At 36.1% G+C, this 27,201-nt stretch overlaps 1 protein-coding gene and 1 long non-coding RNA gene across 2 annotated transcripts in view; one reads left to right on the top strand and one right to left on the bottom strand.

Moving 5' to 3' along the window:
- The window catches only part of LOC306845060, a 428,848-nt gene that overhangs the window by 233,379 nt on the left and 168,268 nt on the right, over nt 1–27,201 (bottom strand). The window lies entirely within an intron of this gene.
- LOC306844652 (plakophilin-4-like) lies at nt 1,302–27,201 on the top strand (the record flags this gene model as incomplete). The annotated part of the gene is made up of 21 exons (XM_079376941.1): nt 1,302–1,427; nt 3,475–3,587; nt 7,288–7,322; nt 8,092–8,214; nt 9,943–10,139; nt 11,317–11,749; nt 16,298–16,456; nt 16,573–16,783; nt 17,310–17,442; nt 18,424–18,637; nt 19,816–19,999; nt 20,289–20,406; nt 20,962–21,153; nt 21,838–22,011; nt 22,288–22,438; nt 22,570–22,762; nt 22,890–22,974; nt 24,603–24,720; nt 24,916–25,047; nt 25,853–25,926; nt 26,962–27,201. 21 exons carry the CDS (start codon nt 1,302–1,304, stop codon nt 27,199–27,201), a joined length of 3,405 nt encoding a protein of 1,134 aa, XP_079233067.1.

Here is a 27,201-nt window from a genome sequence, read left to right as displayed (position 1 = left end):
AGTACTACAGAACATCCTATCAAAATTCTGCTCTTCAAAATCACTTTCTGCTATTTGCATGATGTGCTTTTACATAAAAATGGAGCTAGACCAAGCCGAAGATGCTATTCTTTTTATCTTAAAGGCATTAAAGCCATCCAGGATGAGGAAAAAAGAGTGCATCTGCTGATCATACTATTTTTTGCTGTCAGTTGGGGGAGGGTACTGGGAAGGGAACAGGTTGTCTTGTCATGCTGTTGCATGCTGGGATGCTGGAACACACGTTGGAATACATCCCTTGTTGCCCTGCCATAATGCTGCCAAGAACTCCAGGCTCTCTGTGCCATTCTAATAAAAGTGAATAGGACAAAGATTTCCATGCAGTTTTCTGGTACACCATCAACATGAAATTAAAAGTTAAATCCCTGTTTGTTTGCTTTATACACGTTCCTGGTCCTTGTGCACGATTCACCAGTTCACATTATTCCAAAGAAAAATGTTTGTCTTTCAAATATTCCATCAAATTTTAAATGATGATATGTCAAGATGCTCTTGAGGATGAACTTGACCTTCAGCTTCTACATTCCAGCCTCCTTAAAAGTGGTTGCCTGCTTTTCAAGATCCAATTAATTCCAGATGGATAACGTCAAGCTCTGTCACATTATAGAAGTAAAGTGGGTACCGATTACTGCTTTATGTTGACTTTAAGGAAGCCAGGCCAATTAGTCAACCAATATCTTTCCAATTTAAGGGTATCTTTGCATCTTTCTAGTGTTTTTCCTGTGATGTGAAAAAGCTGAATTTTCAGCAGGCATTACTCCAGTCTTCAATGTCACATAAACTTAAAAAAAAAAAAAAAATCATTATAATTTGCTTATTTGCAAATGCTGAAAACTACCTTATATTCTTGTGGAAATCATGACACATTTTTTTAGGATTCTTTGATAAAAGAGCAGCATTTCATTGAAACTAGAAACCTTTTGTAACATTATAACATTCTCAGTTGTCATTTTTAAATAATTTATTGTGTGTTTTCTGAACAAAAGTAAAAAAAAAAAAAAAATCTCGCCGGCCCCAAACTTTTGTTATTTTGTGATATCAGTTTCAGCATCAGCCATTAAAATCCATAACGGCTGACCAGTAAACTCAACAACTATGGTAGTCTGGTCTTCCAAAATATAAAGCTTTATGATATTTAAATAAATGGTAGTGCATTGATGTTGATATATTGGACTATATTTGCAAAGCAAGATAATAACAGTGTATCAGTGGCACTGCATATAAATGATAATAGTGTGTTGTGTGTTCCTGTTGCAGGGGGAATGCCTACTCCAAGGCAAAGCCCTGTGGAGGAAAGGGAGGTGCTGAGTGGTGAGGGAAGATCCAACAACAACAACATGGCGACTGATGCCACCACCACCAACCTGCTGGCCTCTGTTAAAGAGCAGGTATGCCGCACCGTTTCCATCTGCCAGTGTCTGGCTGTAGGGTAACTGTAATCTGAATAGCAGCTCAAACATGAGTGGCCACAGATTGTAGATGTATAAAGTCAACCTTCTGCTCATTAGTCAAAAGTCATATTTGCATTATTAATTCCTGGGTGGGGAAAACTCACTTTGAGGACACAAATAGCTGGTCTACACTGAATTTTACAGCTGATAACCTTGTTTCAGCTGTTTACAGTGTGGTTTTATTTTATTTTAATTTAATTTTCATTATGTCATCATCTTATTTGTTTAAGAACAAGATTCTTATTTACCAGATTCCCCAAGTTATTTTCAAGTTTTTCAAGTTATTTATTTATTATTCTATTTCCATATTTATTACAAATTTATTTTAAAGTTTTTTAAGGTTTACATGGTATTTTCGAGTTAGATGGTTTATTCGGTTTATTACCATTTTTATTAGAAATCTATTTGAGTGCTTTTATCATATATTTTAATTTATCAGGCAATTTAAAACAAGTTTAAAAACAAGATTCTTATTCAGTATAGGTTTACACTGAATTTGAGGACTGTTTTTAGTAACCTTTTTATTTATAACATATATTTTTAATAATTAATATTTATAAAAAAAATGTATACTTATAAAACATTATATTAGTGTTTTTTTTTTATCATATATTTAATTTATCAGCCAATCTGTTTAAAAAAAGATTCTTATTCACTGTAGGTTTACGCAGAATTTGAGGGCTGGTTTTTAGTTACCTGTTTTATTTTATTTTATTAACAAAAATTTGGTAGTGTTTTTATATTTTATTTTATTACAAATTTGTGTTAGTGTTTTTATTATTTCATTACCATTTAGTTTAGAAACAAGCTGACAAAGTCTAGTTTTAAGTCTAGTGACCATTTAATTTAAATTATTTAATTTAGTTTTATTTCTATTTTTAATTTATATATATATATATACACCAGGCAAGTTTTGTTAAGAACAAAATTATTATTTACATGTTTTCTCTCATCAGCTCTGATTCTTCGGCCCTCTAATCTGTTTCACGGTTCAGTGTCATGAAAATGACTAATTAAACTGTTAGCTTAATCATTACAAATCTTGTTAATGCTGATAGCGTTCATTAACGCAGTGAGTCTCTGTTAAAATCTAACTGATCGTCCCATTACCAGGCTTAACGTGTTTCACTAGCACACCAGAACCTGCAGCATGGATTTCATTGCATTGTGTGTGTGTGTGATTGCAGTGATTTGTGTGGTCAAGTCTTGTCGTTTCTTTGTGCTCCTCTTGGACAGAATCAGGACATAGGCAAGTATTGTCACTCTGAACAATAGGTTGAATAGAAGAGCCCTGGTATAGCTGGTAGCTCACAGCATGGCACAAGGCAGATAGCCATTGCCTGACTTCTCTCGCCTGGAGAACAACACTCAATAATCTCTCCTTTTCACTGGCTACATTAATTGCAACCTCTTGTAGTGCTTGCCGGCTTGAAACCTGCAATACTTTCAGAATATAATATCTATTTCAGAGCAGATACAATGCTCAAGAATCGTTTCGTTGCAGTCTAACAATGGCAAGCAATCATGAAAATATGCAGTGACACAACAGTGACATTTTTTACTCCTCATACTATAGTCAGTACAACAGCAATGTGGGCTGTTTATATGTGTGTGAGAGAGAGAGTGTGTCTCCTTTAAGGGCAGCTGCATCAACGAGTCTGTCTCTATCATAGAGAGGCAGGCCAACAGTGCAGCCCTCTCGTCTTCCGCACACACACACACACAAACAAACACACATGCATTGCACTCACACAGAGAGACTGAGGCAAGAGGAGGGGAAGAGGCCACAAATTCAGAAGCAAAGAGCAGCGAGACAGGATGGAAGCTGAGAAGAGACAGGATTTAAAGACAATGGCTTTTGAAGCTAAATTAATGTTGTAACTGGAAACGGGTATGATGTGTGTACTGCCTTCACATGATGGATATGTTTTTGAAAGTAGAAGGCAACGGTGGTGACACTTTTGTTCCTCCTGTCTTTCTGAAGGAGCTTCAGTTTGAACGGCTTACCAGAGAACTTGAAGAAGAGCGACAGATTGTGGCCAATCAGCTGGAACGATGCAGGTTGGGGGCGGAGTCTCCAGGTGCTGCGAGTGACAGGTAAGAGGCAGTTTTGAAAAAAAACAAAACCTTTTGGAATTTATTTTTAGAGGTCTGATTTAAAGAAACAGCTCATTTAAACATGCTGTTCCTTTTCTTATATCATATGACTTTTGATTTCCAAATGATGTTCATATGTTCATATATTGAAAGTAAAAGTGTAATAGAAGTAGTTCATATGACTGACATTTTGTACGCCGTGCAATAGCTTTGTATGAAGAACAGACTTAAATCCCATCTCTTTTGTTGTTGCTCTTGAATCTGCATTCCTATACATTCAAATATGGCATCTTGATCAGGGGTTTTTGCTTGTCTTGTCATACAAGTTTGGAGTAAATGATGGCAGAATATATTTATGAACAGAACATCTGTACTGCTTTCTCGTTATTACCATGAGGCCTGCTCAGCATGTTTTTCCTTTCAAAACATGTGCATGATTGTAAATATTTTATCACTGTTGCTGATATGGGTTTTAAAGGTTTTAGTTAGCAGTGGCAGACAGTACTGAAGGAAATGAAAATTGTTTTGTCATTTACTCACCTTACATGTCATTTGACTCCTTCAGTGGAAAACAAAAGCAGATATTTAATACAGAATGTCCAGGATTACTCAACACTGAAGTACAAGGAGGAGGATACCTAGCAAATGTTTATTTTTTATGGTGTTTTTGGGAGAGTTTTTTTTTATTAAATTTTTTATTAATTTTAATTTAGTTGAGTTTTAGTCATTTTTAATGCTTTTTTCCCGATATGTCTATATAGTTCTTATTAATTTGTATTTTAGTTTTAGTTATTTTAGTATTTCAAGTTAAACTAAAAGAAAAACGAAGATTATGCCTTGGCAACTGAAATTTTCTTTGATTTTAGTTAACATTTATTTTTAGTCTTGATTTTATTTTTAGTTAACGGTAATAACCCTGCAGTTCAGTTTTGTTGTATGGAACTGAGCAGCTTGAACATTCTCCTAAACATCTTCTTTTGTGTTCCACAGAAAACAAAAATCATGCAGTTTTTAATTTTAGGATCATGGAAATGTTTCATTAATAAAATAACAAAATAAAATGAACATCAAAAATATACATTGTTACATAATTTTTCCAAGGAGAAGGCTTAATTACTTTAATGAGATTATTTTAAAGCATTCAAATGTATCTCATATCAAGTTCAAGTGTATCCGTGGCAACTATGCATTTAAACCCTTCTCCCTCCACACATAAATGGATCATTCTTACGCCCCTGCCTACACGTGAAACACATTTAGCTGTATGGTATATGTAGTCTGTGTACATACTGTACAGAAACACTCACTATTCTGATTCTCATGGTGTGTGTCAGTATGAAGGACAAGTGTGCAGTGAAGCACAAACTGTTGTCTCTCTTTCCACACTGAATAATTACTTTTATGGAAAGTGGGTGTTTGTCAATTTACAGTAAACACATTCAAGCTTTAGGGTATTGTGAAAGTTTCTAGTTTAATGAATGTCATGGAAAGAGTTCTCTTGATAAATCAGAGATGCTTGCTACAACCATCACTTCGGAAAGATTTATATTCAATCTGGTTAAGCTGAAGTACAGTTCTTCCCCATCTCTTGCTTTGCCACAGTGAGCTCTTTGTGTTTGTATGTGTGCATGCACATGTCGGCTGCCCTGTTTGTTCTCCTCATCTGTGAAGGAGTGTCTGTTCTGTTTTTTCAGATGGCTTGTGCTGTTTGCCGCAGTATACAGGACTTTTGCTTGTGGAAGGTCCGTGTGTGCATTCTTGCTACCATGTGCCCTGCAACCCATTACCTTTAACCTTTCTCTGTGTGGCATTCCCGCTGTCCCCACTGTGCCCCCTTTCAGCTATCGCTGTACATTGATGACCGGTGTCCTTTGACCCCTCCTTTGCAGACAGTGTCGCTTTTTGGCAGACATTAGCAGACACTCGTCTGCTGTTTTAAGGCAGTCTACATTCTGTCATTTATTCAACCTGAACTCCAAATACCACATCCTGTCATTTCACTCTTCTTCAGTTCCTAAAAATGCACAAGTATTTTCATTTCTTGTCATTAAGCAGACAGGATTTTAAAAATTTGTGTCAGAGAGATGAACGCGACAGTCAGTGGACTGTAACAATGTGATTGATGTTCACTGGTAATGGTTTCCTAATGCTGGGCAAATGGAGCGGATCTCTTTGCTTTTCATTGACTTATTGGAAGATGAGATGGGTGATTCTTCAAAACGGATGCCCTTTGTGTTTCTCATAAATGTGTGAAAAATAACAAGAAATAGAAATAGCTGATGCCAAATTTTAGACAGTTCACAATGATTCACAGAATTACACATCAACAAAACAACAGTAAATTAATTTTAATTCTATCTGTCTATATATTTTTTTTTACATTTTTATTTATTTATTTTCTTTTGTTATGAGGATGCCTCTTTGGCCAAATGTTGTATGCAGGATAATAAAAGTTACAGGTAGTTTATTGTCTTTACTCTTTCTATAGTATATATGTAGTTTTAAGTAAAAGGACTAGTTGAAAATGTACTCACACTCAGCCCATGCCAGTCTTCATATTTACATCTTGCTAATACTGATAGAAAATCCAACTGATCGTCCCATATTTCTTCATCTGAACAGATTTGGAGAAATTTAGCATTGCATCACTTGCTCACGGAGCAAGGATCCTCAAAATCAACAGTATGGATCCGAAAAGCTGTGTGTTTGTAATAAACAAACTGTTCATTAAAGGATTACTCTACCCCAAAATGAAAATTTTGTCATTAATCACTTACCCCCATGTCGTTCCGAACCCGTAAAAGCTTTGTTCGTCTTCGGAACACAATTTAAGATATTTTAGATGAAAACCGGGAGGCTTGTGACTGTCCCATTGACTGCCAAGTAACTAGCACTGTCAAGGCACAGAAAAGTATGAAAAGCATCGTCAGGATAGTCCATCTGCCATCAGTGGTTCAATCTGAATTTTATGATGCGACGAGAATACGTTTTGTACGCAAAGAAGATAAAAAAATTAAGTCTCTCTGCATCAACGTAGCACCATTTATCCACTGGACGCAAACTGCGTAGGCTCTTCTGTATCAGCCGCAACACAAGGATTCGTGGTATTTAAGCAAATGTCTAAGAAAATCTTCATGGTCGTTGGGTTTTGTTGTGTAGATACACTAGTAGAGTAGTGTAAAATTAGACAATGAGCCACACTTATTATATTGCTTTTCCAGTGGAGAGAACTGGAGAATCACTAGCTAAAGAATGACTGAATACACCTTTAAAGTTTATTGCGTTGTATGTCTCGTTCGGTTTACCAGTGGGAGTGATCATAAAATGCACGCCCTGTTACCATGATTTTAATAGAGTATATTTAATACCAGTATAAAATTGTTTCTTTAATAAACCATTTCTAGCTCCGTAACCTTGAACTCAAGACTGCTTAATTAAAGCACAAGATGTCAAAATACATTGTAAACCTGTCAAATGTGTTACTTTTCTGAAGGCATAATTATACATTAAAATTAATTAATGCCATAATATATTACCACTTAAAAACAATATTGATCTGTTTTTTTAAAATGTTACTTAAATCAACTTAACAAACTGAAAAAGGCACTGGTTTCATAAAATGCCTCAGATGCTTTGTGCACCGTGTGTGACATTGTTCTCCTCTCATTTAATCTTTTTCTTTTCTCGTCATTTTTTCCAGCTCTTCTGAGAAGTCTCTTCTGTGGAGATCTGCAGGTATTTTTGTCTTGTTCTCTTCCTGCTTGTTATATTTTCCTTGTCACCTGTTGTAAATAAGAGTAAGCAGAACTATGACATTTTAGACAGCACTGCAGTCACATACATACAGCACAGATCACATAGTCTAGCTTGGAACAATGACTCTTAAATGGTTGAGCTGGCTGATTTTTGTACTCCAGGCTTTTTGAAGCATTTAGAGGACATTTGAATGTAACTGAGTGCAAATATTTTCCTGACCCATCTTTTCTCAGTGTATTATGGTTTAGTTACAGTATCCCAAAGCTGCACTATGTTGTCTATGTTATTGTATGATATTATATTGTAATATTTGTTATTTTTAATGTAACATTGATAGCACAAGAACTGTGCCAAGAACTCTTTCACTCTTGACAAACACTGTGTTGTGGGTTCTGGGCTTTTTCTTTTTACTCTGGTCTAAAAAAAGACATCAGACACTGTGGTCTTGTGATCTGGTCACCCAACCTAATGAACAATATCCCATGAATTATTCCACTGAACTACATTTGGATTCTCTTTTTCTCACACCAAATCCTTACAGAGCAGCTAAAATGGTTTTCTACCCTTTTCTTCAGTTCTAATTCCTATTGTCATCTCTTACTGTGAGAATGTCTTTAAAGTATATAAACGCAATATACCATACCCTTATTTTATAATATACCAGATGTCATTGATGAAGGTAACTGTATCTTGATCATTTTCTCAAATACTTAAACTGCTCACAGTGTGTTAACCATTTGGTCATCAGAATCCTCAGGTGCAGGTGTGTCTAAACCGTCGGATGGTTGCTCCTCGCCCACATTTGGGGTCAGAGGTCAGGGGTTACTTTACTCTCCTGAATTGGAACAGATCTCCCTGCGTGAAAGTGAGGGTCTGTTCATTCACACTCCATATTGCCTTCCGTCACTTCTATGTGAACAATACTCATACTGATGCCTTTATGCAGTAATCCAAGTTGAATACAACTAAAGATCTATGGGCAGCATCTGTGGCCTACTGTTGATTACCTCAGAAAATAGTGTCTCTCAGTTTATACACTGCTGTTAAGATGTTTTATGTTTTTGAAAGATGTCTCTTATTCTCACCAAGGCTGCGTTTATTTTGTGAAAATACAGTAAAAACAGTAATATTGTGAAATTTCAATTTAGTATGATGACAAAGCAAGGCTGAATTATCAGCAGACATTATTCTAGTCTTCGGTGCCACATGATTCTTCATAAATCTTTCTAATATGCTGATTTGTTATTAGAGATCAAAAGAACAACATTTATTTGAAATACAAATCTTTTGTAACATTGTAAATGTCCTCACTGTCATTTTTAGACAAATGCAATGTTTCCTTATAACAGTAAAAAGTCTTTATACACCTACATTGGAAACCTAGCTGGGATGGACTTGCATTTTCATAAGCTAATTACATTTTATAATCCTTTTGAAGCAGACCGCTTTTATAGGTGGATGAAAGTCTGGTTATGTTTTTCTGATGTAATTAAGTTTGCTCCATGCTAACAGTACTTTCACATGTACAGACGTTATGTCTTTTTTTTTTACTGTGCGCACAGTATAGCAAGCAAATACCAGGTAAATTTTTTAGCTGGTTGAAGGATTAGAACTAAATAAATAAGTTAGTCACTTTTTTTTAATACTTTGAACTGGAGTACTGTATAAATACTATTACTTCCAGTACCATGGCATCTTTGTACTATGGTGTTAAGGTGCTATGGTTATACTTAATGTGATCTACAACTAGCCTAGCCTGGTAGGCTTCTACTTTAAGAGATTTACTGTGTACATTAGGGCTTTTACAGAGCCAAGATGTAAGTAGATGATACCAGTACCTGTAAATATAATAATTCTCACTGAGCATACTCCGTTATTTAAATAATTAAATATTAATATCATTATAAATCAATCAAAATAAAACAATAGCATTCAGCCTTCAGTTAATTCTCAATTAGGTAAAGATTACTTTTCAAGCGTTTCAAATACTTAACAGTCAGTATCAATGTACAAATAAATACTTTAAAAGCAGTGAATGTTATCCTCTTTTTCTTGCAAATATTAATGTAAACACCGGGTGGAAAGATTTTATGACGGATGTGCTTTTTAATTAATTTACATACAACTCAGGGACGATCGTACTGAACTACGTCGATAGATGGCAGCCTCTAAAAACATTGTGCTATCTACTTAAAATATGCAATCAGCAGCGATGCTAACGCTAACTAAAGAACATGTTTTTTTTGTCATGTCTAACATTAGATTAATATGATACATAAATGACTGTTTACAAGATACAGCTGCACATGAACGATCAATTGCACCAATTACCGACATTGCAGTAAAACTGGTATTAAAATCTGTTTATGTTCATTGTCGATAGTACGAAAGTTAAATGCGTCTCATTCATTTTTGCAAAGTGAAAGACGGGTCGTCATTAATTAATCGACATCAGGCCACAGTTTCTATTGATAGAGCTTAGGTTGTATTTAACCTAGAAATCCATAGTTCAAATAGAATTGTTTTACCATTTCTTAACAGAAAATATTTTGTTTATCTCAGTGTTTTTCTGGTGTGCCTTGCTGTTTCCTTTACTCAGGGTCTGCACCAAACTCACGCAGCTCGACTCAAATGAATTCATATTCAGATAGTGGATATCAGGAGGTGAGTGGTTACTATAGTAACACGGTGACGCCCAGACGATCGGAAGGGAGGTCCCAGTCGACAAGCTCCGCCCCCAGTGGAAGCCCCACCTTCGCCATGAGTTCTAGGGCTGAAGGACAGGCCTCAGCACAGGTATGAACACAAATACATCAAGAGATAAATGCTTAATTTGACTTTGCATAGGTTATAAGGCTTTTCCAGATATCATTCAATTTAAATTATATATGTGCAGTTTTATCAGGGTTTTTTAAATGATTTTTTTCCCGACCTGAGAAGTCGGAATGATCTTAAACAATCACTAAGCAAACTTAATGTGCTGCGTTTTCAAATATATTGCATGCATTGACTGCTTCCGGCAGCGCTGCAAGAGTTAGCGGCGCCAATTATCGGCTGTGTGTGGGATACCCTTTGCATCTCCGACAGGGTCCAACAGCCTGCGGCAAATTCTGGCAAATAAGTTTGCTAGAAAATTAAACGATGTTCCTCGCCTTCTAGTGTGAGTATCAAATCGCAAAGACTGTAATTACAGAAATATGTAGTCTGACACGCTACATATTTCAGAGTGAAGCGCGGCGCTGTGTTTGTCTACACGCCACTATCCGATGTTTTCAGAGCGGATCGGTTCCCACTAAATGCCTTTCCAAACGACCTCCATCTCTGCAAGGTCTGTGATTTTGGGTCGCTTATTACGTGCATTTGAAAACCCAAATCTTCCCAAATAAGTCACTAGAATCGTTTTTTGTCAACAAAATAGAAGCTATAGGACTTCCTGTTTTGCGCCAAAATAAAAGCTCTCTATGTTAGGTTTCACGTTTGAAAGCAAAAATCGAGACACTTAAACATTAGTATAGTGTTTAGTGTTGTTCTGTGAAATTTATTATAATAACTCATTTCTTATTGTCATTTAGTATATTATAGTATATTGTGTATAATAGTGTATTATGCATATTGTTTTATTCTGTTAAAACTTATTATGAATGAGTTCCTGAAATTTTAAATACCTGTTGTGTAAAGGTGGATCATATCATAATTGCTTTGTCCTCCTGTGTGACCCTTCCTCAAGATTTAATTTTGTGCTTAATTTTGAGGCTAAATGTGGAAGTGTCTGTGCATAGAGCACATAGAAGGGTATTTTAAATTTTCCTTCCTTTTTTGTCCTTAGCTGATCTCAATCCTGGTGTATCATTCATCTTACAGTATTTTTAAAAATAAAATACCATTTGATTATTTCAGTTCTAACTGTATTATCACAGTGTAGTGTTTATGTATGATGGTTCTAGTGTTTGATTGTATGTAATCTGTTTCTCAGGTGGGCAGCAGTGGCCGTGTCATGAGGCGTGTTAGTTCTGTTCCCTCTCGTGCCCCGTCCCCACTCTACACCCCGTCCCCGCCTGCGTCTCGCCAGCCTCTGCGTACTTCCCTCGGAAGCCCCTATGGCTCACCTATAGTCTCAGAGCCCCGTCCTCTACCTAGTTTATTTCCTGGCACTACCTTGCCTCCGGCCTCCAGCCACGCTCCCGACCCAGTACACTCCAGCTACTTGGGACGGCATGGAAATGGGACGGGGTCAGAGTCTGGATCACCAACGCTCCTGCGGGCCGGTATGACTGCTCAGCCTCAGCAGTACGGGACCCTGGGGAAGCATGATACACGTGCATACGACAACACTCACTCTTCCTTTGGGTCTCGGGCTTATGACATCTTTGAGAGGATGGTCCTTTCAAGACCGGATAGCCTTACAGGTAGGTTACACACACAAACTGTCCTATTATTATTAAGGATAGGAGTTTTTCTACTACTTTTGATAGGTTTAGGGCCAGTAAAATTAAATTTTTTTGTTAAGTGAATTAATATTTTATGATGTTACAGAAGATTTTGAAAGTTCTTTTGAACTTTCTATGCATCAAACATTGTATTATGGTTTCTATTAAAATATTGAGCAGCACAATCTTTTTCAATTTTGATAATAATAATAAATGGCATTGAGCACCAAATCAGCATGTTAGAATGATTTCTTAAGGATCATGTGACACTAAAGCCCAGAGTAATGGCTGCTGAAAATTCAGCTATGCCATCACAGGCATAAATTGCATTACACCCTATTACTGTTTGTACTGTATTTTAATTAAATATGAACTAAAATGCATAAGATGTGAGAATAATAGATTTCTTCTAAAAACATACAAAAAACTTGCTAATCCCAAACTTGACGTGAAGCAACCAACAATTTTCTGATTCATAAAAGTTTTTTCCATAAACTTTAAATCCATAAAACGATTTTCTCTTTTATCCCGGCCAAGCCAGAACTCTATCAAACACAATTTCTGCACCACTCTTATGGATTTAAGGACACAGATTTGAATATGTGTGTGTGAAACTTTCTTAGTGTTGTATATGCACTATATTATACAAGGATTAGTAATGCTGTCACTTATCGGTGTGTGTTTGGCTTGGATTATAAAATCTTCCCTGGCTTAAGAAGGTATTTCTTTCCTGAAAATCCTCTCGTGAGGTGAATTTTCAAAACTTAGATTTTTTTTTTTAAGAATTCATTAAGCATTTCACAGTTTAGTCTCTGACATAATGTATACTGTCTGTTAAAATCTCAATTATAAGAGCCACAGAAAGAAAACTTCACATATCTCTGGGCATATACTCAGAGAGACTGACACAAATTGGTTCTCATAAAAGTGTGAAAAAAGAATCCTAGTAATTGCTCCTACCCAAATAATCATAACCCTCTGATTATGAGATGCAGTGTGCACATATGAGTTTGTGAATGGAAAGTGCTGAGATGCATTAATATAGGGCCTGTATAGTATATTGTTTCGAAATCGTATTACAGTCTCAATTCCATCTGCAATAAACATCCACATGAAACCGGAGCTGCATGGATATTGACTGTAAATGTGTGTGTGTGCGCGTGCATATCTTTATGCTTGTGTGCTCTAGTGTTTTGTAGGATTACTCCGATGATAATCTCACATTCTGGCTCTGTGGGAGACTTTCTCAGATGCGCCCCACTGCCCCATTTATGCCGTATTTCTCTGTAGATCATGCATGATGTAAAACCTTTGAAATCTATGCTTTTAACTCAAGGCCCTTCAGAAAGAACTATTGCCGAATTTGTAGATGTATGAAGTGATTAGAAATTTATGAAAGACAAACTCACTGAATTCTGCATGGCTGTTCCAAACCAATGAGCTGTGCAGCTTTGTTCGGTTCACAGTTTGCTTTATTATATTGCTGGTGTCTGATTGACATGTGTGGAAAGTTCTCTTTCATTTCAATGCTAATGTTACACTGACTCAACATTCAGTCATGGTATAAAGGCAGAGTAGGGATATTTGCTTATTCTTTTGAACATGAAGTACAATAGTATAACTAAGACCCTTGGACCATGGACATACTATAGTATTTGACTATAATAATCATTCTGTACCATACTAGTATTAACACTGCACCAGGGTTTTGAGATTCTGATGCTCAAGCTCTAATTTGATTTTGATTAATTTTGGTTTATTGTCTGTGTCCAGCTTACTGATGAAATCTCTTTGCTAGTGCTGTAAATTCTACAGCATTTCATTCTTTCAGACTGGTTCGTTTTTGAAATTCATGAAAAGGACCGACTTAAAAGAGTCAGTCGTCTGAAGAATCAGGCTTCACTGTATATTTTTGATTCACCAAAAAGAACCTGATTTTACACTGGTTGCATTGTTTTTGCTTGCAGCCCATGAATACCTCAGTACAACTGCAAATTCATATTCACACTCTTTTTTTTTCCCATGGTGCTGAAGATTCAAATTTTGCAGAAAAAAAAAAGATGTACAAATACATTTTCATTCAGGAAATGAAAAGGGCAGTTTAAGTTTTTGGGATTTGAAGAAGTGCCATCAAGATCATTCAGGATGAGTGTCACAATTAATCGAAAAATCTATATTTTTCCCCCAGCCCTACCGAATTATAATTTTTCTTTTGCCAGCAAAACTTACATTGTAGATCAAGTAAGTATGGTTATCAGCTTCTGCAATTATCTCACAATGGCCAAATATCGCCTTATTAATCAAATTGGTCAATATATCTTCCTATCAATACAGACTGGAAAGTCTGATGATAGTCAAATGATAGTTTGAAGGCAGAGTTAAAAGTTTGTCTGCTCAGGTTTCTGATTAGATTGTGGTCAGATGTGTTCCATTAAAAGCTCTGGTTGTGAATGTCAGTCTCGCAAGGTTATATATGTCCTACAGCTCTTAAAACTATTATACACTAATGAGCATGCAGTACAATGTCAGTACAAGCATTCACAAGGTTTGTCAGTAGATTCAGTAATTATGCTCCAAGAGTTGGGTAATTGGGTATGCAATTTTGGGTAGGCGTTCATGAGCAAATCTATTGTATCCTGTTTGCCATGAAATCATGTGTGGGAGAAAGGCTGAAAACTCTGACTAATTTATCTAAATTGCACAATTAATTGTATGCGTGTCTTGTGTCAGGCAAACTGACATTCACGTCACTAACAGCAACACAACGTAGTGCCTTCTTTCAGTATAAAACTGTTTTTATCTCACGCTCTTAGCTGCTGCAGAATATGCCTCGTTCTTGTTCAAGGTCATTATCTCTCACAGATACATCTTAAGGTGTGAAAGTCCAGTGGAGTGGTTAATTACAGCAGATTGTTTTTATAAAATACAACTTACATCTCCACTTGAAGATTTGAGAGCTTCATTTGCCTAGTGAAGCACATCGAAAGTCTTCGTTATGGAGTTGTACAGCTGCTAGACTGGTTTTGCTGATGAACAAATTTTTTTTTTTTTCCATCAATGTTGTTGTAATGTACTGGGAAGCCAGAATGCGCATCCATTAACAGAAACATACATTAGCCGAACCCTGTTTGTTTTACGAGTTATTTATTACAAACCATATTACACATGCGTTGTCAGATTTAAGTTGAAACCAATTGGTTGAGCACCAATTATATTAGATGAAGACTGGAGTAATGGCTGCTGAAAAATCAGCTTTGCCATCACAGGAATAATGCCATTTAAAATATATTATAATGGATAGCAGTTCTTTTAAATTGAAATAATAATTCACAATGTTATTGGTTTTATTGTATTTTAATTTTCTTAGAGAGCATAAGAGACCTCTTTCAAAAACATAAAAAAATTTTAATTCCAAACTTTTGATCACTAGTGTATAAACTCATGAAAGCAGGGATATATCACTGAATGAATTAAAACTAAAACCATAAGAAATATTTTCGTTACATGAAATTTGTGCTGTCAAATGATGAATCACGATTAATCGCATCCAAAATAAAAGTTTTTGTTTATATAATATATGTATGTGTACTGTGTATATTTATTATGTGTATGTGACCCTGGAACACAAAACTAGTTTTAAGTGTCAATTTTTTGAAATTGAGATTTATACATCATCTGAAAGCTGAATAAATAAGCTTTCCATCTATGTATGGTTTGTTAGGATCGGACAATAGATATACAACTATTATACAGCTATTTGAAAAACAACCGAGATACAACTATTTGAAAATCTGGAATCTGAGGGTGCAAAAAAATCTAAATATTGAGAAATTTAAAGTTGTCCAAATGAAGTTCTTAGCAATGCATATTACTAATCAAAAATGAAGTTTTGATATAGTTATGGTAAGAAATTTACAAAATATCTTCATGGAACATGATCTTTACTTAATATCCTAATGATTTTTGGCATAAAATATTTTTTTTTAATTTTGACCCATACAATATATTTTTGGCTTTTGCTACAAATATACCCCAGCGACCTAAGACTGGTGTTGTGGTCCAGGGTCACATATATAAATACACACACATGCATGTGTATATTTCAGAGAAATATCATATTTTTATATATTAAATGTATTTATTTATAATATAACTTATATGAATATAAATATAGACATAAATACATGTAAATATTTTCATATATACTGTATGTGTGTGTGTGTGTGTGTATATATATATATATATACACACATAATAAATATACACAGAACACACATATATTATTCAAACAAAAACCTTTATTTTGGATGTGATTAATCACGATTAATACTTGAAATATAATAAACATAAACTGAAATAAGGCCTAAAAAACCCTTTTTATTTCAGCTGGTTGCCAAGTTCAGTTTAAGTACTACAACAAAATAAAAACAATATAGACATATTTAAGAAAACAGAAAAAACAAATGTTAAAAACATTCAATAAATGTACTGAAATGACACCGTTGTAAATCTCTAATCTTTGTCTAGGCTTGCAAACCTCTTATAGTCAGAACAGCCAGTTAGGCCAAGATGCCCGCTCCCCTGACTGCCACGTCACACCAATCTATGAAGACAGAACCTTCCAGAACCCTCTGTACCAGAGCCCCACGCACGGCTCCCAGAGCGCTATCTCCAGAAACAATACAGGTATGTGACGAATGTCCTTCATGCACCACTGCTATCTATGCAAAACTCAGTGAATGTGTTCTGACATTTCCAGTGTTAATCTTAACAATGTCTATACTGCTCACTCTCTCACTCAGGGTTTGGTACTTTACAAAGGACCACTAGTCAGTGTAGCACTCTGAGGTACCAGCGAGGGTTGTTCTCAATGGGCTCCATGGCAACGCACTCAGACACCTATCGTCCCGCCCATTACCGCCAATCTGACCCAAACTACACCAGACATGCAGCTGCCGTCGACAATGCCGTCACACGCTCGCCTTCCATAGACAGCGTGCACAAAGATCCCAGGTGAAGAGCTGAACCCAGTTATTCCAAAAACATTGCAGAACGCTTCAAAAATGAGTTAGGGCCAGATTTGAAGTCACTGACATTTAAAACGTGGAAACTTTGCTTGTAAATGAAACCCAGCGTGTCTTCCCTTTTATTTCCCTTCCGTGTTTTCCCTATTCCAACTTATTTGATTTGTTGAGCCTCCACTACTTTTGTGCATATTTTGCTTTGTAATCATATTTCTGGGCATGTTCATTTTGTAGACAGAAAAAGAGCTTGTCAGAAAATGCAAACCAGATTGCCTGAGTGCTCATTCACATTTGCAGTGCATATTTTAATGACAAATGCGAATGGAAAAAATAGAAGCTGGACTGATTTTTTTTTTTTAAGCAGCTAGTTATTTGTCCTGGTGCGACATGTAAACACAAGTAATTATGTATATTTTATTCAAATCTGCAAACATTTATTTGTCAAATGTGGACATTTTTCATATTTGTATGTGTGTTTGACATCTGTTTTCTCTGTGCCTGTGGGGGGGGGTTAGGGAGTTTGCCTGGAGAGACCCCGAGCTGCCTGAGGTAATCCGAATGCTGCAGCATCATTTTCCTTCTGTCCAAGCCAATGCTGCAGCGTACATACAGCACCTCTGCTACGGAGACAACCGCATAAAGGCAGAGGTATGGTTACAAGCACATACACGCATGCCATACAAATAGACACTTCCTATTTATGTCTTCTGTTCTTCTCAAATACAATTGACTTATTGTAGCTTAAGCATAACCAAAAGCCTAACCAATAAGAGAAAAAAAAGCATTATTTAAATGCTTTATGCACATTTGATTGGACAAAAATCTTGGATATAAATCTGTGTAGCGCACAATGAGGCATCAATATTAATAATAACTGTACATTTTAAACTACTATTCAAATGTTTGTGGTCTGAAAAATGTATACTTTTAATTTAAAGGCAAGGACACTTTAATTCATAAGTAACAGTACAGGCAATGACCAGTGACAATGACAGTAATATAATGAAACAGACAATGAGACAGTAATATAATGATTCAAAGTTTTTTTAGAATCATAAAATAACAAATGCTGTGTATAATTATGCTATATATAAATATACAGAATGTTTCTTGAACCAAGGATCATGTGACACTTAAGACTAAAGTAATGGCTGCTGAAAATTCAGCTTTGCCATCACTGGAATAAATTATATTTTAAAATATATTAAAATAAAAAACATTTTTTTAAATTTTTATCAATATAAAAGTTTTTACTGTGTTTGACCTTTATGTAGGTTTCAAAAAGCTAATATAACATGCTAATTCTGCGATTTGAAATCATAAATGAGCGACAGTGTTTAATAAATTCAATAAAAGAAGTAAGTAGGGACTTCTATGTACAAACTCGAACCAGTGAATTAGTGGTTGAAGTGAATGAGTTGGTTTAGACAGTTCATGTAATAGTTCAAGAGCTGTTTTTGCAAACAATGTGATATATATACAGTGTTTTAAATAGCAGTTAAATTACTAGCATGCTACTAAAAATGTTTCTGCTTTTAGTTAGTTTGCATTTGCAGATTGCATAGACAGAAAAGCACACCTTGGGAACATAAATGTGAACACTTGCACTCTCTTACTGTACGTTTTCAGGTGTGTCGACTCGGGGGGATCCGACACCTGGTGGATTTGCTTGACCACAAAACCCTGGAAGTTCAGCGGAACGCTTGCGGAGCTCTGCGGAACCTAGTGTACGGAAAAGCCACAGACGATAATAAAGTGTGTGTGAGGAATGCCGGTGGAATCCCAGCTTTGGTTCGTCTGTTGAGAAAAACTCCAGACACTGAAGTGCGAGAGCTTGTAACCGGTGAGCGGGTGTGTGTGGGGTCACATGACTGACTGCCATAAGAGAGTCTTTCTTGTGCTTTTTCACTCCCTCTCTGTTCCTCTGTCTCGCTCTTTCCAACTCGCTTTCTTCCGCTGCTGTGGCGAGATCAGTTTGCGCTGTGAAGCTCAGATCAGAGATTACAGTCAGTGGAGCTCGTGGCTGTGATTAATGTGGAGGGACAAAGTATTTGATTAAAAGCTGAGCTGACACAAACTTACACACACACACACTCTCTCCAAGCTGGATATCTTAAGTATTGCTAGATAGATATGGGGAAATTCTACTCTCCCAAGCAGTTTTCTTGATGCATACAGTGTATCTTACTGTCATTTCTCAAACAGAGGCAGCAGGTTTGTTCAGCAAAGACAGAGCTCTGTCTACTCACACATACTCACAACCACAGGGACGATTTTGTGTTAATGAATTCTATCTGCGGGATTTTTGTTACACTCCCACTGCATCTTTACAGTTTTATTACACACCTCAGAATGTGTCTCTCATTTTTTCTAATGAGCTATGTTAAATGATGTGTGTTGAATTACTTATTATTCCTAAACAGTTCACCTAAAAATTCTTATCCTCTTATCAATGCAACAGATTTTTACAAGCAGTTTTACTCTAAACTGCTTGATGGCATGTTTTAATTTGATTAATTAATTCAAAAAAGCATTTAACTAAAGAATTTAAACAACGCCATTGGCCAAAAATAAAAAAATTCTAAAATGCTATTTAAATCACGAAATAATTGATTAGTCAATCATTGCTACATTTAACTGCAGTTACTTAAAATAATTAGTAATTTTATAAAATACAACTGTGAGTAAATTACTCACATATGTGACTAAATTTCACACTAGGTGACTAAAAATGTCTGTCTTTATGATTTCTGAAGGGTCATGTGACCCCGAAGACTGGAGTAGTGAATGCATCACAAGATTGGGTTACATTTTTTAAATTGTAATAACATTTCACAATATTTGCATTTTTACTGTACTTTAGATCAAATAAATGCAGCATAAGAGATTCTTTATTATTCCAAACTTTTGACTGCTTGGGTATATACGTTTGTTTTTTGTAGTTTTCTAGTTCTCTATATTTAATACTGTACTTTTGCATTTTATGTTATATTCTATGTTTTTGGGGTCATGCCTTGACAGGAGTGTTGTGGAACCTGTCGTCATGTGATTCTGTGAAGATGACGATTGCTCGAGACGCTCTGGGGCCACTTACCAACACAGTCATTATCCCTCACTCTGGGTGGGGTGCGGCCCCTCAGCGAGAGGACCAGAAACTCAAACTGCACTCATCTTTGGTGCTGAGGAACACCACCGGCTGCCTCAGGTATGCCTCATGTAAAGGTGTACCAGCCTAATTATACAGGGCTTCCTGTTAAGATTGATTAATCAATAGTCGTTTAGGTAACCTGCTGACTAGTTGATTTTCGTAATATATAGTTTTGCACTTTACTGGTAGTTGCAGCATCACTCTTCATCATCAGAGATGATCAGTATTTATACTATTTATATTTCCAAGTGAGAATGACTGTTTTTATCTAAATCGGATAACCATTGTAATAGTTGACCGCATGATTGTGTTTGCGCGCGTGTGTGTGTGTGTGTGTGTGTCTCAGGAACCTGAGCTCAGCTGGAGAAGAGGCCAGAAGGCAGATGCGTTGCTGTGAAGGGCTGATTGACTCCCTTCTCTATATAATCAAAACCTGTGTAAACACCTCTGATTATGACAGCAAGGTTAGAGATATTCTTGGGATTGCATGAAAAATTATATCTGAAACATCCAGTTCTGATGTACAACAGTCTATAGATTGTTGGTAATATTTGGAGCATGTTTGATACGTTCTTGCCAGATATTTGACTAATTTCAGTCTGTATATCCGATGACAGCTGGGAACTGGCAGAGGCTCATGATGCTTATAAAAAGGTGTTACATGTTTTCTGTGCCACTCCTTGAAGGGCCAAAAAATGTGGAGTGCCTCTAGTGGTGGAGCTCAGCATTGTGCAGCTATGGTTATTTTTCTTCAAGAAATCTTAGTCTTAGCATGCCATCTGCTGGAAGTATTTTTATTACATTTATTTTAAATAATTAGTAATAACTCTTATTATAAGAAATGTAATAGCAGCTGTTATTTTAAATTTAAATTTAATTTAAACTTTTCTTAAATGGAACAAAGTTATTGTGATTTTTGAAAAATATCCAGGACAAATACAATGAAGATTGGGACTGTCGATGTCCAAAATATTATACATTTCTTTCCTTACACTTTTTTTCTTTTCCTGTGTTGTTAGATCGTAGAAAACTGTGTGTGCACTTTGAGGAACCTATCATACCGTCTTGAGCTGGAGATGCCTCCGTCTCGGCTGATGGGAACCCAGGATCTGGACACGCTCCTGGGCCCTGACAGCTCCAGTAAACAGGCCGATTACAGCTGCTGGGGGCTCAGAAAGAAGAAGAAGAAGAGGTCCTGGCAGGATCAGCAGGTAATCTATCACTAAATTAAATGAGCTTGGACTCCATATTCTGAAAGCTTATAACTGCTTTTGTGCTCAGTTATCAAATGATTTGGTATTGTTGGAAAGAGAAATTCATTTTGCAAATAGCTTTGCACAAGCCAACAGATGTTTCATAAGAGCAAGCACCAAAAGCTGTACATTTAAAATAATCGTTTTTCAGCCAATAGTCATGGAAAGCCTGGACACATCAGTAAATTTTCAAATTGAGATTTCCAGCTCTGGAAATCATGGGAATTAATAAAATCTTTAAAATGTTATGGAAAGGCCATGGAAATTCCTATAACTTTATTTTCAGTTTCAGCTCAGCTCTAAAAGTTTATGTTTTGCTTACTTTATATTTGAACAAAATATTTGATTTTGAGTGCAGCCTCTATAAAATAATTTTTCTAGTTTTATTTATTTTAAATTAGAATTAGTTGTCATTTTAAATAATTAATTAATGATTATATAATAAATAATATTTCTTAAAAATAATAGAATTATTAATAATTAATACATTAAAATGGAAATTAATAATAATATATTTTTTATATTTACAAATATGTTTGTTTTTACAGAAAGCAATTTGTTTTGTTACTACAGAAAGTTATTTTTACGGAATGTTCACAGCTAAAACTAACCTATCACTATTTGTGTGATCCTGTGATGCAGTGGGATGGTGTGGGGCCTATTCCAGGATTTTCTGGAAGTCCAAAGGGGGCAGAGATGCTGTGGCATCCATCTGTGGTAAAACCTTACCTCACTCTGCTGGCTGAGAGCTCAAACCCAGCCACGCTGGAAGGGTCGGCTGGGTCTCTGCAGAATCTCTCCGCCGGAACTTGGAGGGTAGGCTGCTTGTGGTCACTATAACATAAACTGAATTATACAGCCACAGTCTTCAAAATAGAACTGAATTATATGAATGCCATAATTGGCTGGTGGATGAAGGATATGTCCTTCACACACATACACATACACACACTCTATGTGACCAGATGTAGCTTCAGGGATCTAATACAGCAACAGTTTTTGTTTTCTTTTCTTTGCATCCTTTATTTTGATGCAAATTCTTGCTTCAATGAAAGATAATAACTTTCTTTTTCTCTCTCTTTCACCGTTCAGTTTGCGGCCTACATCCGTGCTGCTGTACGTAAAGAGAAGGGTTTGCCCATACTGGTGGAGCTACTAAGAATGGATAATGACAGGGTGGTCTGCTCTGTGGCCACTGCTCTACGGAACATGGCTCTGGACGCCAGGAACAAGGAGCTCATTGGTCAGTCACTCAAACGTATTGCTATAAACTCTTTACATTCCATTTTTATTATATGTTGGTTTTATGTGGCCATTAAAAACTGCATTGCAACTTCTAAAATAAATGTTTCCTGAATTCGGTTGCTTTGATAGGAAAATACGCCATGCGGGACCTAGTGACCCGTCTCCCTGGCAATGGGCCCTCCCTGCTGTCGGATGAGACAGTGGCGGCGGTCTGCTGTGCGCTACACGAGGTCACCAGCAGGAATATGGAGAACGCCCGTGCTCTCGCCCAGACGGGCGGCATCGACAAACTGGTTACAATCAGCAGAGGACGTGGGGAGAGGTGCATACCTCTTTTTATGGGCTGTTTGAAGTGGGCAGTTTGCCGTTGCCACACTGTTTCATAATAAAAAAAAAAATTATTTGAATGTCCTGGTATATCTAGAATAATATCTTGCTCTTTGTGGCAGGTACTCCATGAAGGTGGTCAAGGCAGCAGCTCAGGTGCTCAACACTCTGTGGCAGTACAGAGATCTGCGTACCTTCTACAAAAAGGTACATGTTCTCAGTCATTGCTCTGTGGTGAGGGACCCTGAAGTTCTCGTGACATCCATTCTGTGGGATCCGATCAAAAGTGCACAGCAAAAAATATGAGTATGCGTTGCAAAAATGTTCACAATCAATATTTTTTGTCTCGTTTTCCAGTGAGAAATATATAGCTGTAGACTTTTATTTACAAAAACAAAAGCTTATCAATAATAGCAAAGAACAATAGCAATAGTAAAACATTCATAGAGCACCATAATATAATCGATAACCGACAAACTAAAGAGGCAAACAGGGCAATATATACAAGCAACCAAACACAAAAAAGGTGGTGAACATAATCAGTAACCATGTTGACTAACAGGAAATAAAATGCATACAAGTTCCTCTGTGAAGTTTGTATTTGTGAGCTTAAAAGTCGTAATTATGTGGACTTCAGGTGTGTTCATGTCAATTTGGTGGGACCAAAATAGTAATGTACTATCTATACATAAAATTCAGCAAGATTTTTAAACTCTATTTCTAAAACATGATGAAATGCACTTAAAGGGATAGTTCACCCCAAAATTTAAATTAGTCCAAGATTTACTCACTCTCAGGGCATCCTAGGCATGTCTGACATTCCTCTTTCAGACGAACTCATTCGTAGTTATATTCCACATTGTCCTGTCTGTTCCAATCTATAATTGCAATGAATGATGCCCCTGTTTCTGAATCCGAAAAAAAAGTATCCATCCATCACAAAACTACTCCACACGGCTCCAGGGTGTTAATAAAGGCCTTCTGAAGCGAAACGGTGCGTTAGTTTAAGAAAAATGTTGATTCTTAAAACTTTATAAACTGAAATGTGCAGCTTCCGGTCTCTCAAGCAGGCGTGTTCACAACAAGGCGGTCGAGCATATGACATGTTCTGTTTTTTTTATGTTTTTATTTCAGTTTATGAAGGTTCTGTAAATTGAATTGTTATATATTTTCTATCATAATTGTACAATACAATGGTATTTTGTACATTCAGCTTAGTTTTGTTATATATTTAAAAATTAATTTAGGCTTAAAGAAGGTTTTAGGTTTCTCACTTGTAATATTGTATCGACTTTGTGGTTGTGTTCATGTGCATTCAATTCGATCTATTCGACATGACTTCGACAAACTAGGATACTAACGAAACAGTAACTAAAAATCAGAAACAACTTGTTTAACTAAACAAAATAATTTTCTTCCAGATTTTCTAACTGACTCATACATTTAAATGAGGAGCAAAAATGGGCTTTGAGATAGATAGATTGCTTTTAAGCATAAGCTTTTTTATGCTTTTTCAGTTTTGTACTTACAGCTAGAAAAATATTACTTTGTGTTTGTAGTGAATAGAATTTGTAGTGTATACCCTAATGGTTTGCGGAAAACAATATATTTATTTACAGATACTTACAGGACCTAAATATCAATCATTACAACAATAGTTTAAAACATACAAAGGAACAACCTTCTCATCAGAAATTTGCAACTCAGACAAAATGACTTGAAATTGATTTTGACTAAAAATACTTTTGTCTCGGTTGATCTTTTGTAATTGCATCACCTGAGATGGATACTAACAGTAGATGTAAACAGGAACTGTGTGTTCTGTGATTCATCAGGATGGATGGAACCAGAACCACTTCATCACTCCAGTGTCAACACTGGAACGAGACCGCTACCGTTCCCAACCTACTCTGCCAACCAGCAATGTGCAGATGTCACCTGTTATCCAGTCAGGTGGGCCATTACAACAACAAGGAACTGTAGGAAATGTAATTCTGTAGAAGCTACAGAGAAATTACCCACTTCGCATTAATTCTGATATGAATATTTATTGATTGGTGGTTTTATTTTATTCTTCAGTTTTTTTTGTACTCTGCATTGGTTTATTGTTAATCGTTATTTGATTTTTTTTCCCCTCTCCACATTTAGGAGGTAGTGCCACCTCTTCCCCTGCCATGTTGGGTATAAGAGGTCATCACTTAAATCAGCGGAGGACACAGTCGTCTATGCAACTTCATAATTATTATGGAGACGCCAACAGAAACACAAGTCAGTATACAGGTGAGCCTTCCTTTCCACTTCATAACAGACAAAAAGGAAAAATATACCCAGATCCTAACTGTGCACAATTCTTGTTTCCATCAAAATGTTATTCAATTTTCTGATTTGAAAACATATTTCTGATTTGACATTTCTACTAATGTTATCAATGCAGTGCAGTCAGGGAAAAACAATATTAACCAAAAAACTTTTCCCCTCACAGTCCTTGTCAAGATCCAATCAAATGCCACTGGATGAATTAAGTCCCATTATATACATTATTACTTACTGAATATTCAGCTTTACTCAAAAATATGCAGCTTAGTCTTATGGTACATCACTCTTGGAAAACAACAGAAGAATCTCTGTGAATTAAGAAGTTGGATTGATGTGCTAATAAATATTTCACCCATGCTGTCTTCAACTAATAGAGCAATCAGTTTTATTCCCCCGTCTGGTCGGAAGCTATAATGGTCATTCATTTAAGAGCACTTGACCTCCGTAGTTACTCTTTATTGATTGGTGGTACTTCGGCCTGGAGGGTCTGATTATGTGGCTGTGATTCAGAATGCGTCAGGTCTTCATTAGCTCTGTTGGGCTGTTGAACCATTTCCGCCCATCTAACCCTCAGCCCTGCTCTCTGCCCTAACAGAAATAGAGCTTCACCACAGACTGTACATTTATATAAAATACAAATAGAACACCTTTAAACATCACATTATTAGATAACATGGATATTATAACTAATACCTGGGAAATAGAAAAGTCTTCATTCTGTTCTTAAGATTGAGATTGTGTTTTAATATTTGTGTTCATCTATGTTTAGGGTCTGGAAAGCAGTCTGCCTATTTTATCAGTTCCTTTCCCTCTCCTTCAGCCGAGGAGTCCCGCAGATCACAGGTGAGGTGAAGAAAGGAAGCAGGAAGAAATTGCTGAATCTGAAGCCGGCTGAACCCAGATGCCATATGCCCACTGTAAATGATAACCATTGATGTGGAATTAATGCGTGTAATCCCAACAGATGAAGTTTACGTAATCCATTGGGTTTATTCCTTGATCACTGCCCACAAATAATCTGTGGTCAAAAGCATCTGGGTTTAGTAGCACACACCTTGTAGAATTATTTTTTTAAGATTTAAGGCAAAAGATTGACTTTTTGTAAGATTATCACATATTCGTACTCTTAATAAATTTAGTAATAGCATTAAAAATAATGTATGTTGGGATAAATCATCATACATGACACTACATCATGACACTGTAAATGTAAAGATGTAAAGGCCTGTTCACACCAACACGAAATGTCTGTGTGATAAACATTTTAATATGAATGAACAGACTCAAAAATTCACATGCCATCAATGCGACAGATTTGATTTTACTCATTGGTCTGAAGAGACAAATTGCATGTGATAATTGGACTAAATTTTTGTTACAAACGTTTAAAGCTTTAATGCTGATATTTTTACGAATATTAGGTTTTGAAATATTGTTTAATGTACAAACATTATAACAAGACTGACAATTTGAGATCTTCTGACATAAAATATAGGATAAGAGGATTTTAGTATGGGGGTTCATGGGTTTATTCTATAACTGTAAAATATACACCAAAATATTTAATAGTATTAGTAATATTTATTTATTAGTGTCTCAATGATACTAAAATAACATGGGGCTGAAAATAAAATAAGAATCTAAATAATAAATAACTTAAATATAATACTATAATAAAATAAAGTATTTTCTACCCCAAAAAATAGAGAGAGACAATAAAGACAAAGTATTATCCTTTAGATAATTTTATATAAATATATATTATAAAAAAATCATTGGATTTAAATAAATGGTGTCAATAATTTTTTATTATTTGGTTATTCTTTTTAACTATGTAAGTGATGATCAAAAAGGCACTCTTTTTGTCTGTTCTTTCAGCATGGCCGGCTCTACTACCCAGAGGAGGGAAATCAAAGCACCTATGACACTTTTGGAATGTACCTGTCATCTCCGATGGGCTACGAGGATGCGTACCTGGACGAGCCGGTTCGTTATCCCGTGGTGAGCGAGAGGCAGGTGCTCAAACCCAATACCAACTACGTGGACTTCTACTCCACCACACGCAGGCCTTCATACAGAACTCAGCCCTACCCGGCCTCACCCGACTCATGGGTGTAG

This window comes from Barbus barbus (genome assembly GCF_936440315.1).
Source record: "Barbus barbus genome assembly, chromosome: 25".
In the NCBI taxonomy this organism is placed as follows: Eukaryota; Metazoa; Chordata; class Actinopteri; order Cypriniformes; family Cyprinidae; genus Barbus; species Barbus barbus.
Note: the sequence above shows the minus strand (reverse complement) of the source record. Positions and strands in the feature narration are given on the sequence as shown.